Source organism: Crassostrea angulata, chromosome 2 (genome assembly GCF_025612915.1).
Source record: "Crassostrea angulata isolate pt1a10 chromosome 2, ASM2561291v2, whole genome shotgun sequence".
NCBI lineage: Eukaryota > Metazoa > Mollusca > Bivalvia > Ostreida > Ostreidae > Magallana > Magallana angulata.
Window position 1 is genome coordinate 25,705,345 of NC_069112.1, and position 16,795 is coordinate 25,722,139.

Sequence of the window (16,795 nt, forward strand, 5' to 3'; positions counted from 1 at the left end):
GCAACGGGTAACACAACGAATTGTTACATGCGCGTAAATTATGCGTGTATGGTTTGCAATTCACGTAATTACTTTATAAAAGAAGTTAAAGGTTTTAGAAATAATGCTTTCTTGCTTGATAGGCTAAAAACATTTACTTTTATGAAAAGGAAGCAAACGATATGTTCAATGTATATTGTTCCATTATCTGTTATCTCACAAACTTTGACCATAAAGCAATGTTATGGTTCACACTGTTCATACCTGCATTATGCTGATAAAATTACTATAAGTGTATAGTCATTTTGACGATATGTTTATAGGAAGTGTTCTATGTTTATAGGAAGTGTTCTCTGTTTGCTGGAAGTGTTCTTTGTTTGTAGGTAGTGTTCTTTGTTTGTAGGTAGTGTTCTATGTTTATAGGAAGTGTTCTCTGTTTGTTGGAAGTGTTCTATGTTTATAGGAAGTGTTCTATGTTTATAGGAAGTGTTCTATATTTATAGGAAGTGTTCTATGTTTATACGAGGTGTTCTATGTTTATAGGAAGTGTTTTTGTTTATAGGAAGTATTCTTTGTTTGTAGGAAGTGTTCTATGTTTGTAGGAAGTGTTTTATGTTGATAGGAAGTGTTCTTAGTTTGTAGAATGTGTTCTATGTTTATAGGAAGTGTTCTATGTTTGTAGGAAGTGTTCTATGTTTATAGGAAGTGTTCTTTGTTTGTAGGTAGTGTTCTATGTTTGTAGGTAGTGTTCTATGTTTATAGGAAGTGTTCTCTGTTTGCTTGGAAGTGTTCTTTGTTTGTAGGTAGTGTTCTTTGTTTGTAGGTAGTGTTCTATGTTTATAGGAAGTGTTCTATGTTTATAGGAAGTGTTCTATGTTTATAGGAAGTGTTCTATGTTTATAGGAAGTGTTCTATGTTTATACGAAGTGTTCTATGTTTATAGAAAGTGTTTTTGTTTATAGGAAGTATTCTTTGTTTGTAGGAAGTGTTCTATGTTTGTAGGAAGTGTTTTATGTTGATAGGAAGTGTTCTAAGTTTGTAGAATATGTTCTATGTTTATAGGAAATGTTTTTTGTTTGTAGGAAGTGTTCTATGTTTATAGGAAGTGTTCTCTGTTTGTTGGAAGTGTTCTATGTTTATAGGAAGTGTTCTTTGTTTGTAGGTAGTGTTCTATGTTTGTAGGAAGTGTTCTTTGTTTGCAGGTAGTGTTCTATGTTTATAGGAAGTGTTCTTGGCTATAGGAAGTGTTCTTTGTTTGTAGGTAGTGTTCTATGTTTGTAGGAAGTGTTCTTTGTTTGTAGGTAGTGATCTATGTTTATAGGAAGTGTTCTTGGTTATAGGAAGTGTTCTTTGTTTGTAGGAAGTGTTCTTGGTTATAGGAAGTGTTCTATGTTTATAGGAAGTGTTCAATGTTTATAGGAAGTGTTCTTTGTTTGTAGGTAGTGTTCTATGTTTGTAGGAAGTGTTCTTTGTTTGTAGGAAGTGTTCTATGTTTATAGGAAGTGTTCTTGGTTATAGGAAGTGTTCTTTGTTTGTAGGAAGTGTTCATTTGTTTGTAGGAAGTGATTTATATTTATAGGAAGTGTTCTTTGTTTGTAGGAAGTGTTTTATATTTAAAGGAAGTGTTCTTTGTTTGTAGAAAGTGTTCTTTGTTTATAGGAAGTGTTCTATGTTTATAGGAAGTGTTCTTTGTTTGTAGGAAGTGTTCTTTGTTTATAATAAGTGTTCTATGTTTATAGGAATTGTTCTTTGTTTGTAGGAAGTGTTCTTTGTTTGTAGGAAGTGTTTTTATATTTATAGGAAGTGTTCTCTGATTGTAGGAAGTGTTTTTATATTTTTAGGAAGTGTTCTCTGTTTCTAGGAAGTGTTCTATGTTTAAAGGAAGTGTTCTTTGTTTGTAGGAAGTGTTTTATGTTTATAGAAAGTGTTTTTGTTTGTAGGAAGTGTTCTATGTTTATAGGAAGTGTTCTATGTTTATAGGAAGTGTTCTTTGTTTGTAGGAAGTGTTCTATTTTTATAGGAAGTGTTCCTTACATATACATAGATAATGAAGCAAGCCGATACATGTATCACTTTGTTACAAAAATAAATATTGACATTTAAGGATGATGTTTACTCAGAATGAAAAAAATTCCACTGATAATAATGAAAAACCAACTATTTTGTGTTATAGACCTTGCATGGTAGTGTTATTCTTTACTTTCAAAAAGTAGGTCAATAACCTACTTTTTGAGTTAATGGCCATTGAATTTTTTTCTTTAAATTTAAGAAAAATCCATAAAAAAAATTACACTATGATTGAGATTTTTTTGATTGTGAAAATAATACAAATTGCTTAACTTATTAGCAAATGAAATACAGTTTATGAATGGTAGTGACATTAAATAGATACAAAGCATTAAGTTTTCATTCACAATTTGTATAGATATTCTGGTCCGAATTTCTCTATCAATTTTCAAGTTACTACCCATTTTTGAGTCAATATAACAAAAAACTGAATGATGATAACGCTAAAACATTTATTGTAATAAACTAGGTACATTGACCTTTCTCTGATTGCATAACGTTTATATGAGGTCAATGATCAAAATGTTGAGATATGGTGTCTTTAATCATTTTTGAGCATTTTTCAATATGTTTGTAGTGTGTGCCATACGATTATCTAAACGAAAAAGCAAGATAAAACCAACAGAAAATATGCAAAATTATGTTGACTACCAAATACAATCTTAACTTTAAAAATTATTGTACTACCAAAAATATTTCAGTGGAAAACAAAATCTTGAAAATTTAATCCGAATTTCCTCTGTTTTGCTAAAAGTCAAACTTTGTCAGAGCCTAATTCCATAATTTAGTAAACATATCGATATTGTTATGTCAAAAATAATTCATTTCATAAATACTTTTTGTATTTAAAACAAATTTTACTCATGAAATTGAACTTTTTAACAATCCAAATTTGAGAACTCAACCCTAAGTAAACAACGTCCTTAACCCAATATTTTACAAAATGCTTGGAATCATAACTGACTAATAAAAACATATGGTACTACCAGGGCTATTTTTGATCCGTGTAATTTTCGCCCCGTGTAATTTTCGCCTTTCTACATTTGCAAACAGTTTCGCCTAGTCTTGAAATCGCCCAGCTATTTGTGTTAAAAAAATAGAATAGGACACATTGGTATTCGCCCAGTCGTAAAATCGCCCAGTGACAACAAGGGCAAAAGGAGCGAAAATAAAACGGGGCGAATATTTCCCTGTATACGGTAATACATTCATAAGTACATGAAAGACATATGTTAACACAATATCAGTATGTTTTGGCACTACTTTATTTGAAGTAAGGGCTGATCTGCGAATAATTATTCATAGGAATGTCATTTGTAAAACTGTACCGCATAATTGTGCCAAAGATGGCAGTTTTGCAGCTGTATAAGATGCTGCTTTGTGAAAAACAAAAATGGCTATAAAATCTCCAAAAAAAAAAATAGTATTTCTTATAACATATTTGATTTTTGAAAAATGCATATCCATATTGGCGCTGTCATAATTATCTGCCATAGTGTTTTATCATACTCTTTGTAAGAGATATGTAGCCTACTAATTTTGTGCGCTTATACACGTCGAACAATTAAAAAAACCATTTTCATATGAAAGAAAAATATTAGAATATAAAATGTGGCATAGCAAATAGGTATAATTAATATTGAGTTAAAGTTAATCAAGAAGAAGAAAAAGAAGAGGAGGAGGAAAAAGAAAAACACATTAGACCTATAAATTGTATTGAAACATGACAGAAGGTCTTATTTTGTTAATAACATAGTTTTAAATAATTTTGGTAGTAACGTTTTCAACGATTAACACTATTTTAATAGAAAATACGGAGAAATTACTATGATACAAGGGGAAATATGACAAATAAATCATGTCAAAAAACAAACAGGTGGGTTGACATTAGTAAAGCCTGATTGTTAAGTGAACTAGTTTTATATATGATACCTGTGTGTATATCTATCTATTGTTTACAATAATCGTTGATAAACAAAATCATCACTCCCAACAAGGAAGTTACAATTACAGTATAAAGGAGGCTATAGATGTTTAACCAATAACCAAAAATGTTTTTCTTCTCTCAAATATGATATTTTTGGTAATTAACTATCGAATAGGAAAGAAAAAATCCAAAAAATTTGTAGTTCAACTATTTTCCTTTATACTTTTGCAGAGCTCTTCTTCATAAAGAGATAAAGATAGTCTAAACATGACCACGGTCTTCAAGCCCTCTTAAGTAATGTTTATTTCATGTGCATGTGAGTCCATTTTGACCCTTAAACGTTTTATTTTTACATTATTTTAAGCTGAATATTTCTCTTTATCCCTTTTTAATGGCAGAGACGGTGATTTATTTATTTTTTTCTCTTAACTGATTACAGCTTATTCAATAACTGTGTAGGTTAAAGTATTTTACTACTTTCGTTGTGTTCTGTGAATGAAAGAATTTTTAAAAGAAAAAAATATGCGAGTTAAAAATTCAAAATAACTTTTAATAAATTATTATATAATATCCCTTCATTTTAATTTCACTACATTTGGCTACGCTTCATATTTTACTTTATCATCAGCATGACAATTAAACTATCAGTGTCTAAAAATATAATGTTATTCAATTGTCTTTATCACGTGGATTTGATCGGGGAATATTGTACAGAATCCGGCGTCCAGGCAAATTGTGACGTCACGCAGGTGATTTGAATAAAATACCTGTGTATTTATGTTTGTATTTTTATCAGTGTCAGACTTCAGCCACGTAAGTAAAACTTGATGAAGCTTGACAATTTTAATTTTAATTTTTGTAGTAGTTTCTAAATGTTCAATTAGGAATTTTATTATTATATCATGTATTTGTTTATATATTGTTTTGAATGTGTATCTATGTTGATCAAATATATACCAATAATGCTGAGTCTGTCTGTATACTGTTTGTATTTTTTAATTAGCATCTTGAAGGTACTTAGTTTACAATAAACTAATTTCAATCAATTTTCATCTGAATTTCTTGTTTAAAAAATCCGTATCAATTAAATTCTTGAAGAAATGTGTTTATAGTTCGAGAAATAAAATTTATGCGGTAAATTATTTTCTCATGGGAAAAATACTTCGTCTCGTAAAATATATAATTTAAGGAAGATATCTCATTCATAAGGTGAACCATGATAAAAACAAAAGTGGTAATCATAATCTTAAAGCAAATGAGTTTGTTGAAAAAAAAAAAAAACGTTAATAAGAGTTGCAAAAATGCCGTTTCTGCAATACACATGTAACATAATTATTTAGCTCAATTTTGATGCTTGGTATTTTTGGCATTTTAATGTTCTTAGAATGAGCACAGAAATAGAAACTCAACCACAATGCACCGATCCGGGATCTGACGGTCAACAAGCCACAACAGACCAGTTCCCGCCAGGCTTACCAGTCAATCCGCAAGGTGCTAATCCGAACGGGCACCTGTCGCCGCCATTACATGGGGCTCACCTTCCGGCGCAGCCACGTAGTCTTCCACAATATGGATACCCACAATATGTCTCGCCAACAAATTCGCCAGACTCCCAAAAACTTATGTGTGAATACGAGGGGAACAGCCACAATCACGCGGCTATGTGTCCAGAGCCAACGTCACGGATACGTGTCTCCCTCACTGAGGCTTACTTATTGATGATTGTCCTGGGCATATTTGGGGCGCACCATTTTTACCTAAAACGCCCACGATGGGGACTTCTCTACTGTTTCACTTTTGGTTTACTCGGCGCTGGATGGCTTATTGACATCTTTCGACTTCCGGTCTTGGTTTCTCGATGTAAAAATGAAGCTTCTCATCCAGATCCAAGCCTTGCCAAGAAAAAGCGTTTGGATGATGTTTATGTGTTGTGGTTTCCAGGTGGTCTTATAGGTTTGTAATATTATACTGTAAAGGTGAAAAGAGTTACATGAATTATGATATATTTATCTATCGTAGATAGAATTATTATAGTAAGACTACACATGAAACTGATTCATGTACTTGTGTAAAGCTCCTTATTTTCCAACTTATTTTTGACCAGGGCTCCATCATTTCTACTTGAATAACATCAAGCTGGGAATTTTATATCTTTGCACATTCGGAATTTGTGGTATTGGTTGGTTAATCGATGCCTTTCTAATGCCGTACCATGTAAAAATCGCCAATTCTGACAACCAGGATACCACTGAAAAAAGATTTACAACGACCTGCATCCTTGCGATTTCTCCAACGGGACTCCTCGGAGCTCATCATTACTATTTGAACCGATTTGGTTTTGGGCGTCTCTATAATTTCACTTTTGGGATTTTTGGCATAGGATACATCGTAGATTGGTTTCGTTTTCCAGTTTTACTAAAGCGCTCTAACACAGCCAGGACAATGTGTCACAGTTCCCACAAACACCTTGATGACGCTTACCTTCTCTGGTTTCCACTCGGATTCCTCGGGTTTCATCATTTCTACTTAAACAGGCGTGGCTGGGGACTACTGTACATGTTTACTTTTGGTTTCCTTGGCATTGGGTGGCTCGTCGATCTTTGCCGGATGCGGACGTTAGTAGAAAATTGTAATAGAGACATTGACGAACGAGTGCATCTTACCGGAAGTAATATAGGTATACCTAACCCGACCTATATCATTGGGTAGTATAACAATAAAACGCCAACAATGACAAAAAACATGCTTGTTAATAAATTCTATGTAAATTACATATTTAAAATTGTGTATTCGGTTAAAAGGTACCAATTTAGGTACGCTGTTGATTCGGTATGATAAGTTCAAAGTGGGGTTTAGAGGTGGGCTTTTGTTTTCTAAATCAACAGTATTTAGCCTCATCGACCTAATTTTTTTTCGTTTATTGTCAGTCGGGGGTCACGTGCCGCTCAACTACGGACAGACGGGTCCCTGTCCACCGGGATACTCCAACCCACATCCGGGTATTTATCCAACCCAGCAGAACGGTGAGTTTGAATCACAAATTGACAACAGGGTAACAGACACAGGTTATAATTTGGTTTCACTGAATCAGATAATTGGAGTAAATATCAAAAAGATCGTCAAACCCAACAGCAACGTAGAGAATCTAAGTAAGATACATGTAGGTGGTGTGTTAATTTCACCTAGATAAAAACAGCGGATTTAAAATCTAAAAAAAAAAAAAGCATTTACCGAAAATTTACGTCGTAACCTTTGGCAAACACAAATATATATATATATATATATATATATATATATATATATATATATATATATATATATATATATATATACATATCGAAACCCGTCTCTCCCCCCCCCCCCCTCCACACACATACACACTGGAATATTTTTGAATCTGCGCATGTACAGGAACCGATAATGCACATAATAGTAAAATTAAGAATGATTCAATTACAGATCATCTCTGTTGCGTTATCACGAATTAACTCCGCAATAACTTCTTGTTTTCAATGAATGCGTTTTATTTAGCTTCTATAGCAATTTTCATCTTTACATATTTTCTCTTCGTGGTAACTTAAACACCTTTGATTTTTTAACAGGATATGGTTCTGTTCCTGGAATGAATGACCAACCCCCACCATACGAGGCCGCGTCAGTTCCTACCAAAGGTCACTAGTTCAAAGGTTAAGGTCATGGTGATTTGACCGTTATACATCCAAACGTTACAGCTGTCAGTGAATATTTTAAGTACAAGTTAACTATAAATTATGAAAGTAAATGTTATCTTATCAGTATGTTATCTTTGTTAACCGAATGTTTTATCACACTGTTGTATGCATTATTATCTAAAGCACGCAATTGAAGCTGAATAATAAAAGAGTATTAACTCGTGCGTTTTATACGTGAAACTTTCAAGACTATATTTAAAATTACTGACAATAAAAACATAAAAGGTCCACTAGATTTAGGAAGTGTATATTATAATTGTTCGTATTCCGTATATGTACACCACTGTCTTTAGTTTTTACTTATTAAGATTTCACTTGATGTAAACAAAATTAAATCAAGCTTGGTTTTTATTTTGAAACGAAGATACGAAACTTTTGGTTTGTTAAAACTTTGAAGGTTAAAATAGCTGCTGATAATTCATAAGTAAAATACAATTATCTGAAAATTGTGTTCTAGTATCCTTAATGCTAGCTGCTGATTTGTAGCCCTACGGTTGTACCATAGAGCTAAAGTATATTGTAAACTCGGTTTAATATATTTTGTTATCATATGGGCCGAACTTCAAAAGAAAAGTTCAATGCTTACGAATTCAAACGCGGTTTTTTTTATTTGATTAGTTACACAACAAAACGATGTATTTCTGTATGGTATTTATTTTTGAATGATCCCTCTGGGAAGTTAATATCACGTGATGCAATTCTGAATCATTCTTGCAAAGATAGATTTGAAATCGATTTCAGCAAGAAATATGAAAAAGGCAAAACCTTTTACACACCTCTAGCACTACCATCCTATATCAACTTACTTGGAATGTTTGCGTTCATAACCCTATAATCACTATGATTTTTGCTAAAATGTTTGATACTTGAAATATCAAAACTCAAAAATGGATAGTAGACTTACCAAGTTAAAATTTTTATTATAATAAGTAGTATTCTTTGACGACAAATATGACTTTACATGAACCATGATACGCAATAAGCATAATGGATAATTATAAAGAATGAATTATCATCCACGGCAGAAACCTCTTGAATGACACTTAACTATGAACATTGTGATGTTCCAAAAAAATAAGCAGTTCAAATTACAGATTTAACATCTGGAATTTTCTTATATACTTTAAGGAAGGATAAGGATAAAGATCTAATTGCAAAGAGGGAATTTGGGTCATTTTAAATAGTTCTGGTTTGATTTGCTTCAGGGCCAGACAAAACCAGTCGTGATGAATTTTGTTACTGTGGTATTAAGAATAAGAATTATCACCACTCCTTTTGACTGTTGTAATGGAAATTATACGTGCATTTGATTATCATATAAAGATTATGTCATTATTTTTTGAGCAGAATTTGTCGTAACTTACATCGACAAATTCTAATGTTTCTGAGATTTGTTAGCAAAAGTGCTTGGGGTTGATTGTTGACCCTTCATTTATCATTAGTTATAAGGTTGATACCCAAACCTTTGAACTATATGCAGGCATATTCTTCGTCAGAGGTCATCAGGCAATATTACTCCGAATTTTTTTAAATAGTCAAATAATTAGCAAGTGGTAAAAATCAAGATCGATAAACTAATTTGTGATGCATTAATTTGCATTATATTTTTCTTTATTGGTCATGTTTTATCGTTTTATTTAACACTTGTGCTTTAGGTATAGCTGTCCCTGGGTTGCACTAGTACACTATTGCACATGGGCATCAAGCCTTTGATACATCTATATGCTCTTTCAATTACTTAGATATGCATGTATCATATTCCATATCAATATAAGTTTTTGAATATCAAAATAAATGCTAATTCAGCGTGATATAGGCAATCATCAATACTTTGGTCTTTTAAAAATATTTACCGTTAGTATTTTTTTCCAGTCAAATGGTCCAGCGCCAGGATATTTTCACAAGTACACCTTTAAAAGGATTACCAAAAATACCGAAAACGGACCTATTAAGTTTGTTTTTTTATTTTTTAGTTCACGTTTGTAAAATCATATTTAGGTATGCAGATGTTTTGATCAACAGAATTATTGCAAATATAACAATTCTGTTTCAATAATATCCACGGATAAAAATATAAACGATCCAAATGTTCCAACAGACACTCGAGGAAATGGATAAAAAAAATTTAAAAAGTATTTCCCAAAAGAAAAATGACAAGAGCACAAGAAAATGAAGTATGTGAAATGAATATTGACTAGTTTTTTAGGCGTCGAGCTAATGCTCGACAGCCTTCTAGCGATCGTCTGGATTGGCAATCGTCCAAATTCATGGACTGCACCGCCTTTTAAATGCGCATAAGAAACAAGTTCCTTAAAGTATTAAACGTAATACACGATTTTTATTCCATTTATTAAACTAAATTGTGTACAAAAAAACCATTGCCTACCTGGTTATTGACAACTCATTGCATAAGTATAAATTTGCTTAATCAAGAAATGGCGGATGAATACAATCAGGTGTAAAAATTCACTAAATATTATTTTAGTTTATCGCTTACATTTTAATTGGAGAGCGTGCCCGATAGAAATAAAATTTGCGATGTAAATTTATTTGTTATCGGGCACGGTCTCCAAAATAAATGTAAGCGATAAACATATCTAGTAATTTAGTTGCTAAAAATAAACACGATAATGTAGTTGGTCTGGTCGAGCATTTTATAAAGATAGCACGTGTTGTGGATTTGTTTGTAAACAACCGTACCATAGGGAATCTTGTTTCAAACGGGAATTGAAATATTTCAATTCCCGTAAAATAAAAGTATGCTTTATTATTATAACTGGGGACATACTGTTAATGTATTCAAATCATGAACCTGTGAAAATTGTTTAAAGAAAATAATTTATTTGATCTTTGAAATTTCTTCGAATTTTGTAACCATAATGAGTTATTGAATTGTAAAAGCACCAATACCTATTTTATAAGAAAATAAACTTATTTTTGTTTTTAAAGCAGCACAAAACATAATTCATATACTTCTCTATTCTATGTCTAAAATTGTTTGATATTCGACTATCAAATTAACAGAAATTCAAATTATTGATATAATTCTATATAAAAGAATTAAATGGCAGTTCGACGCCTTTGTGGCCGTTCCGGCCTTTGATTATTATTAGCATTTTTTTGAGTCTGTATACATTTATGGAAGATGCAATAAAAAAAACCTATAGATTTGTTGTAGTTTTCATGAATATCTAATAGTATAGGCGGCATGTTTTCTTGTGTATGAGATGTGTAATATTGCCTTTATAATAGTAATAATTTTTCTCATATATTGATTGTTAAATTACATTTGAGACGTTGCTTTTGCTGTGTACATACACAAATATTTACACCTACCGAGCATGATTCCTTAAGAAATGAAGATAATAATTTTTCTATTGATCGACGTATCAAAGAAAAAATTGACCGGAAAACTTCATCAATGCGCGTAGCGCATTGATGAAAAAGTTTTCCGGTCAATTTTTTCTTTGATACGTCGATCAATAGAAAAATTATTATCTTCATTTCTTATCATTTAATAAAACATTTTCAAATAAAAAAATGTGAAGTGTCATTGATCAAACATGTAAATAATGTAAATGAAGCGGCGCGTATGAATACAAAACAACAACAGCAACAGTATTCAAAATGGATGCGCCTTCAGCTGATGCAGAGCTATTGAGCTGAATTTAATGGATTAAACACAAATAGTGAGTTAAAATCTGAACCGGCTGAATTGAAAACGAAAGGAAAATACATGCGATAGCTTGTGATATTATTCCCTGTGCAGAAAAACTCGTATTAAAACTAGTTTTCATGTGAGATCGCTGGAAAATGCAACTGGACATAACCATCCAAGGAAAGGCGATCGTGTACGAAAATAGCCGATATGTCGACAAAGAATAGTATGTATAAGCGACTTTTGTAAACGTTGTGGTAACTAGATAGCCAGTGATGTACTTAAATGGCATATCTGCCGCTTGGAATGCGCCGAAGGAGTTGATGCATTACTCATAGCTTTTCTTTACGACTCTATTTCTGATGACCGATCATGTACGTGTGTAAATTTGAAACTTATGATTATCGTTACCAAATTTGAACAGCAGTGCAGTGTTACCGTGAAAGTTTATAGGCCTATATGTTCGTTATAATATTCCTGGAAAAGGAACAGCCAGCCTCGCTGTAAATGTTGATTGATCTCAAGCAGACGAAATCGCGAGAAGACGCTTAATTTTCTATTTCGTGAATCAAATAATGTGTTTCGTTCATTTTTGAAGGTTAAACTTTCAAGTTTTTATATTCACAAGATTGCATTTTCTTTGCTGACAATAAAACAGACACAACTTTACATTTTGTTGACAGTGTTTATCTTGGAAATACCCGTTCTATAAATAGTGTTAGATCAAAACAGTTGAGAAAAGTAGATCCGGCAAAAATTTTATTGATGCAGGTATCAAAGAAATTTTTCGACCAATCAGAAGCGCCGATATCTCATCAAATGAATAAATATTAAATGATTTCTATATCTTACGGAAACTTATGCTATTTCATAACACTATAGAAACTGAGAGGACTGAGAACTACACACCACGTCTAAGGATTGGTCGAAACCTACAGCGACCTAAGAAAAATCACTGTTTGCACAAAATAATAATGAAGATGTCAGACTCAAATTCCCATAGGAGATGATGTTGCTGTTTCTTTTAGATAACATACTGATACACACTAACAGTCATTTAGTTAATTCAACTTACTTTTAAGGAAGGAGTCTTTTCACGTTTTCGACTTGTCAAACGTAAATTTGATTAATTGTTCATTAAATCAAGATGAAAGGAAATTAAAATAGTATATTTTTCTCTCTTTTTTACTATCATACAACTTGGCATAGTAAAATGTAATCAATGTTTAGAATGGAACAAGGACTATATTTTTGGCGTAATATTGGCGTAAGAAAATATCACATGTTGCGCAATTCAGAATTGCTGCAGATTATATATATATAATGAGTCTGTTTTAGCATTTTAAAAACAATAACAATAATGTTGGATTTTTTTTACTAATGTGAACTAATAATATGATACTTTGGTTTCAGAATATGTTTTTAAAATATGATTTGCCTATCAAATAACATTTTTATAAGCTTTTTAAAGCGCCCATTCTATACATTGATTTTTGTGAAAAAATCACTAAAATCAGTTTTTCTCTCTTATGAAACGGTCAATATGTTAGCTTTTCTGTCAACTTATATCTTTATATAAAGTCTTCATAATACATAAAAAGTAAAAATATTTTATTATTGGAAGCATAAAAAAATAATCAAAATTTCTTCAAAATTTAAGAAAATTAGAGGAAATGCGGGCTAAGCAATATCAATTTTAGTATAAATATTTATTCCAATTTAGTAGTATAAGCTGATAGACACTCTCATGGTCTATGATTTCATTGAAGATTTGAATCTTCAAATCTTAAACAAATGTCTACAGAACTATAAAGAGCTACACTTATTTTTATCACTCTTTACGTTGAGGAAAAAGGTAGTGACCTTGACCTGACCTTTATCCGAAAACAAAAAGGTCAAATTTAATTAAACTGATAGAATCATTAAGTAATATGATCCGTTTGACTGTGTCAAAATTTCATGCATTTCTTATTATAAGAAGTATGTTTGATAATCAAAAGACTCCTTCCTTAAGATAATTTTACTTACTTTTTACAATCAATTTATATGTTTGCTAAAGATGTAAACGTAAACAATTTTAAAATGCTTTCTTTGATGATTTATGCGGGTTTTGAAGATAGCGATCATTGCAGAATTATTTTTGTTTTTGTTTTTTTGCAAAGTCGCCACCATCATATCCCGCATGAATCACCAAAGAAAACATTTTATTGGTTAAGTATATCCCAGTTTTTTTTTCATGTTATATGTACTCATTGGACTCCATTAAAAAGTCAAACTTCTGAATGACTGAAATTTATACATGACTGAAATATACTGAAGATCTTAACACCTTTATAAATATGTTTTGACGTGCGTTAGCTTATATGATGTAATTTTAAAAGATTTTTATGATTTACAAAAGTTGTCCATTGAATAACAGATCAGTGATTTTTTTTTTATTTCATTTCAATTAAGATATACTATAGCTCTGCGAGACAAAGTAAAAGCTACATTAATATTTAACTGTTAATTTAAGATTTATTCTTCAGATATAGTGGGTCATAATAAATTACGAGTTATTCGAGTTTTTATACGTTATTTGCTGAAATTTGAGATGATGTTGTTAGGTATGTGAAATAGATAAAATGATAAGGCTAGCATAAGAATTCAATTACGTCCAATGAATTGTGTGAAAAATATTGGTTGATACTACTTAATTATACCTTTTCCATTGAGATTTTAAAAATAATTGTTCTTGCAGATGCATTTTATTGATATGGAATGTATCAACATGAGAAGTACATAATCACAAATTATTGAATCATGGAATCTATAATATCTAGTATCTACTAAAGGTGAAACATATCTAGTACTTGTTGGTAATTATCCTTGAATAGAAGGTTTAAGTTCTTAAAAATATTTGGTTGATCATAATCAATATTTAAAAGCAATTTCTGATTGACATGACAATGTATTATTATTATCTCTTAAAAATGCATCATAAAGGATCTTGTACTTCTACTCTGTCCCGAGTTTTTGCTTCCATCACATTTTGCTTGATATTTCGATAATCATAAATACCTCTGTACTCAAACTACATTCATCCACTATCATGAAAAATGTCCAGATAATCTGTTTTAAAACGCCCCTTCTACCGCTTCAGGTTTCAATACACATCCAAAAATAGAAAGACTACGGGATTTTGCATTGCATTAGCCATTAATAAGCCCGGATGATAACATTGAAAAATTTTGCGAGGTATCCCGAGTACTTCAAAATGTAGAGAAGATGTAAACATTTCCCATTATAAATCTCCGTAAGAAATTTGTTTTCGTTCCTGTGAACTATTATGAGTAAAAAATGATAATTGTTCAATAAAGATATCTTGGATATTTTCCCTTTTATCGATCTCAACTGTATTGTATTTCTTTCACATGTATGTGTATTTTTATTAGAAATAATAAAAAAAGGATGGAAGCAATAACATGGGACAGACTATTGTTATAATCTATGAGCATTGTGTGTAGTGTGTGTATTGTGACTGCATACAGTACCTACACTAGTATGTACAATACGTATGTGGATACTACACTGTACTAATAAGTGTAATGATACGTGCGTATTCCACGTACATGTTTTGACGCTGTTTTTATAAAATTGTCTTGCATGCTATAGACTTTATGTTATACTATTGTTTTGTCTGTCATTTGATTTCATTTTGACTGTATGCCAACATTGTGATATCAATAAACCATGAAATCAGATTGAATTTATTTGAACATATTTTATTGTATGAAAAAAGGACCAGGAACAAGAGTTATGTACAATCATGTCTACTAGTAATTTGTAATTTTTGAAGAAAATAAATAAATTTGTAACGATTTTCGCCAGGTCATAGATATTTTTATAATCAAAATTTAAAAATTATAATGAAATGACTAAAAAATGACCAAAAATCTATGCACTGAAATAGATTGTTAAAATTTACGAATTATTTTCTAATATCAAACTTTTTTTTTAAGATTGTGAAATATATACATGTACCTAAAATATCCGTGTGCCTATTTATATGATAAAGTAGGGTTTTTTTTAAAAAATTCTACTTTTGAAGGTTGAAATTTAATTTTATATGAATATCTTTAAATATTTACTTTGAAGTTCTGTATATTTCTTCATATGTTTTTATTGAAAATCTCTGACATTCAGTTTTCAATAGACCAATCCACACTTTACAAAAGTGATGTCCCTTGACCGCCATATTTAGGGTTTCTCACAGAAGATCTTAAAGTAGTTTAAAGGTGGTTAAAAGGTTTATGACTTTGTCATTTGACAATAAATTCCCTTTTTCTTGTGTATTTTGATTGCCCCAGGATGAGGCAACCCACACATCGAAGGAATAAATCAAAATTAAAGAGATTTTATCACAGGACGCCCAAATATTTGGTAGCATGAAGAAGGAACAAGTTGCTGTCCTTTAAAAAAGGACTGCAATACGTGGACCAAATGCATGAGTTTCCAACGAAAACGTGAAAGCCTTAAGATTATCAGATATTCCACCGACTCTAGCCGCCTACTTTTAACCACTATAAATGTGTACGTTGTATAGCCCTGACTTTTCATCTTAGAATTTAAAGGGTTCATACTTCTAAAATAATTATGATCTATATCAATGAAGATTGCATGTAAAGTATCAGACATTCGGCGAGTTCTACTATTTGCGCACACATTACGCTTCGCACTACTTTGTTAGCTATGTAGTGACAGCTTTGTGTAAATTAATTTCATATTTTGATGCATTTTTCTTGAGATCTTAACTTTTATAGAGTGACATAATTATTCAATCATCTATTATATACAGACACAAAATTATTCAATCATACTTAAATGCTTAAAAAATTTTTAATCGGGAAGTACTCTAGCCTCGCCTTACGGCCTACTATAAAAGTAAAGTTAAGCTACATGTGTATTCGGAAAACAACAAAACATTGCAAATTATGCTATTTGATGCCTGTTGTAGTTTCGGCATAACATCAACTTATTTCATAATACTGACAGTTCATATCACATGCTGATGATTTCTTTCAAAGGAATTCTTTGTTTCTGTACTGTTAACCGAAAACTTTACATTTACAGCGCCTTTGAACTTATGTGTGCATATGGCATGGAATCCCGATCCCGATTCAGATAAACGCGTGCTAGCCTGGTTCCCTGAGCTACTCATTACGTACAGGAACCAGGCTAGCTCATGCGCATGCTGAATTTTCCCCATAGCATTCGGTTTAACCTTGCTTATATATTTTCAAAAAGTTTATTTTTTTTTCCCTTTTGACCTTTGGGTTGACCCCGGGCAGGCTTGGGGTAATGCTAAATGTAATGGTAATGCATTGCAATGCATTACATGTTTTCAAAGTAATGCTAGTAATGTGTAATGCCTCAAAATTAGCATTACAAGTA

The 16,795-nt window shown here is 31.5% G+C and overlaps 1 protein-coding gene across 2 annotated transcripts; it reads left to right on the plus strand.

Annotated features, from left to right (window-relative positions):
- Positions 1–5,358: 5,358 nt before the first annotated feature.
- Positions 5,359–9,650, plus strand: LOC128171768 (uncharacterized). Of its 2 annotated transcripts, none has more exons than XM_052837550.1 (5): positions 5,359–5,926; positions 6,078–6,650; positions 6,901–6,996; positions 7,576–7,659; positions 9,577–9,650. In XM_052837550.1, exons 1-4 carry the CDS (start codon positions 5,359–5,361, stop codon positions 7,650–7,652), a joined length of 1,314 nt encoding a protein of 437 aa, XP_052693510.1. In that variant the 3' UTR covers positions 7,653–7,659; positions 9,577–9,650. The 2 variants fall into 2 exon arrangements, with proteins under 2 accessions (XP_052693510.1, XP_052693509.1); XM_052837549.1 differs by having other exon boundaries at positions 7,576–7,644.
- The last annotated feature ends 7,145 nt before the right edge of the window (positions 9,651–16,795 follow it).

Coding starts and splice junctions, on each gene's coding strand:
- LOC128171768 (XM_052837549.1), top strand. CDS start 5,359: ATGAGCACAGAAATAGAAACTCAACCACAATGCACCGATCCGGGATCT. Junction 5,927..6,077: donor GTTTCCAGGTGGTCTTATAG/GTTTGTAATATT, acceptor ATTTTTGACCAG/GGCTCCATCATTTCTACTTG. Junction 6,651..6,900: donor TCTTACCGGAAGTAATATAG/GTATACCTAACC, acceptor GTTTATTGTCAG/TCGGGGGTCACGTGCCGCTC.